Genomic DNA, 2,486 nt, shown 5'->3' with positions numbered 1-2,486 from the left:
TTAGGCACTTTGCTTTCTTTTTGTGGAGCTTCTAGTTACTATTGGCATTCGTGAAAAATTAATAGTTGTTTTGGCTTTCAAAGCTTTTTGTAAGTATTTAAAAATTGACTGAAGGCTAGAGGAAGGAGCTAAGTGGTATTTTTCTGTGCCAGCAGAAACCATAGGAAACTGCTTTTTCAAAACAGAAGCTGCAGGCTTATCCAAAGGCTTAGGACTTGTCACCCATTCACGGCAGTGGTGCTTTACCCATGCTAATAATTGTACATCACTTCCCAGCTGGTGTCCTACGTGATGTTCAGAGTCAATAAGTGCAACAGCATATACTTTGCTCATCACTTCCCACTTTCTACGAACAAGCAAGTCCATAAAAACCAAGCCTCCATAACCATGTACGATGAAGGCAACATCCTTGCCTTCAGTCTTTGAAATGAAGTAATCCCATATGTAAGCCATGTGTTCTTCAGGGGTGTTGCTGTATCTTTTTGGAATGCATTGGGGAGGATGCTGAAGAGAGAAAAAACTCTCAGTTTGAGCCATTTTGGGGGAAGAAGACTCAATATTTTGTGTTAAGAGGTTGTTCCACTTTTTTGCCATATTTAGGTCCATAAAATTGTCATTGGGATTTAGCACAATTACATCATGATGTGCCTGCAATGCCATCTGAATACATGGTATCTGACTTCCATGTTGAAGACCATGATGTATTATTGCCTGCTGACTCCACTGACCAGCTCGGAAGACCCCATGGTCTTGAAGAAGGACAAGAAGAGCAGAATGATGATTTGTTAATGCTCTTTCACTCATGAAAAAAAAGCTTCTTTGTTCCTCATCAGCCTCAGGTGGGATATGTACTTTTTGTAATTTGCACACTTTTTCCAAAAGCTCATAAATGTATTGTTCAAGCAGATGGCCAAGAGCTTGATAGCGTTTGCTGTTTCTCTCAAGGACATTTTTATAATAGTTAAAGACAAAAGGCTGTTGTGTCTCTGTGTGTCTCAATTCGGCATTTTCATTGAAGTCATATTTCAGTTCTTCTTGTAAGTCGGATTGTTCAATAAATTTTTGGAAGCTTAGCTCCTGAGTCATTGATAGCCACTGAAAGTAAAAAGAGCAATAACTTATTAGGGCTAGAAAAAGTAAAAATTTCAGGTTGTTAAATTCTTTCCGTGGGATATCAAACTAAATTAAGCACTTCAGAAAGACCTTAACCTTTTTTTGGCTGGGCACTGTGGCTTACACCTGCAATCCTGGCACTCTGAGAAGCCAAGGCTGGTGGATTGCCTGAGCTCAGGAGTTCGAAACCAGCCTGAGCAAGAGTGACACCCATCTCTAAAAAAAAAAAAAAAAGAAAAAATTTAGCTGGGCATTGTGGTGGGTGCCTGTAGTCCCAGCTACTTGAGAGGCTGAGGCAAGAGGATTGCTCAAACCCAAGAGTTTGAGTTTGCTGTGAGCTATGGTGATGCCACAGCACTCTACTCAGGGCAACAGAGTGAGACTCTGTCTCACAAAACAAACAAAGAAACAGAAAAAAAAACAATGACTATTAATGTATGGTGAAGACTTTAACTCAAAATAATTATGTATGGCTGGGCACCCATAGCTCAATGGTTAGGGTGCTGGTCACACGCTCTGGGGTTGGTGGGTTCCAACACAGCCTGGGCCTGCTAAAAATATAGCCAGGCATTGTGGCAGGCTCCTGTAGTCCCAGCTACTAGGGAGGCTGAGGCAAGAGAACCACTTGAGCCCAAGAGTTTGAAGTTGCTGTGAGCTATGATGCTGCGGCCCTCTACCGAGGGTGACAAAATGAGACTCTGTCTCAAAAAAAAAAAATTGCGAATGATACAAAATAGAGAGAGACTGAATATATGAAGGGACAATGGACAGACCATACTATGGTTTGGATATGGTTTGTTTAGCCTTGCCAAATCTTATGTTGAAATTTAATCCCCAGTGTTGGAGGTAGGACCAGTAGAAAGTGTTTGGGTGGTGAGGGCGATCATTCAGGAATGACTTGGTGCCATTTTCACAGAAGAAGTAAGTTCTCACTCTTAGTTCCTGCAAAAACCAGTTGTTGAAAAGAACCTGGTACCTCCTCTGCTCCCCCCTCTTCTTTCTTCTCTTTCTCTTCCTCTCTTGCCATGTGCTCGCTATGTGCTGGCTTGCCTTTGTCTTCTGCCATAAATGCTAGTAGCCGTAAGCCCTCATCAGAAACAGGTGCTGATGCCACTTCTTCTACAGCCTGCAGAACTGTGAGCCAAATAATTCTCTTTTCTTTATAAATTTCACAGGTTCGAGTATTCCTTTATATCAACACAAACAAAGAGAGACCATATATAAATATAGAACTTTGACCCACAACCTACAGCAACCTGCCCAGGAAGTCAACCCCTGATCTATAATAAACCCAGGAAGTCAGCCTGGCATAAGTCAGATTGCCAGGAAGTAAGATTTCTATCTTTGGTGACAATCCAGAAAATGAATCAATA

The 2,486-nt window shown here is 41.6% G+C and overlaps 1 protein-coding gene across 1 annotated transcript; it reads right to left on the bottom strand.

The window, feature by feature from the left end:
• On the bottom strand, positions 1–860 carry LOC128567633 (putative protein FAM172B). The gene has a single exon (XM_053564995.1). The coding sequence runs from the start codon at positions 802–804 to the stop codon at positions 1–3; it is 804 nt and encodes a 267-aa protein (XP_053420970.1). The 5' UTR covers positions 805–860.
• Between the last annotated feature and the right edge of the window lie 1,626 nt (positions 861–2,486).

Source organism: Nycticebus coucang, chromosome 16 (genome assembly GCF_027406575.1).
Source record: "Nycticebus coucang isolate mNycCou1 chromosome 16, mNycCou1.pri, whole genome shotgun sequence".
NCBI classification, from domain to species: domain Eukaryota; kingdom Metazoa; phylum Chordata; class Mammalia; order Primates; family Lorisidae; genus Nycticebus; species Nycticebus coucang.
This window is presented reverse-complemented; position numbering and strand designations above follow the sequence as displayed.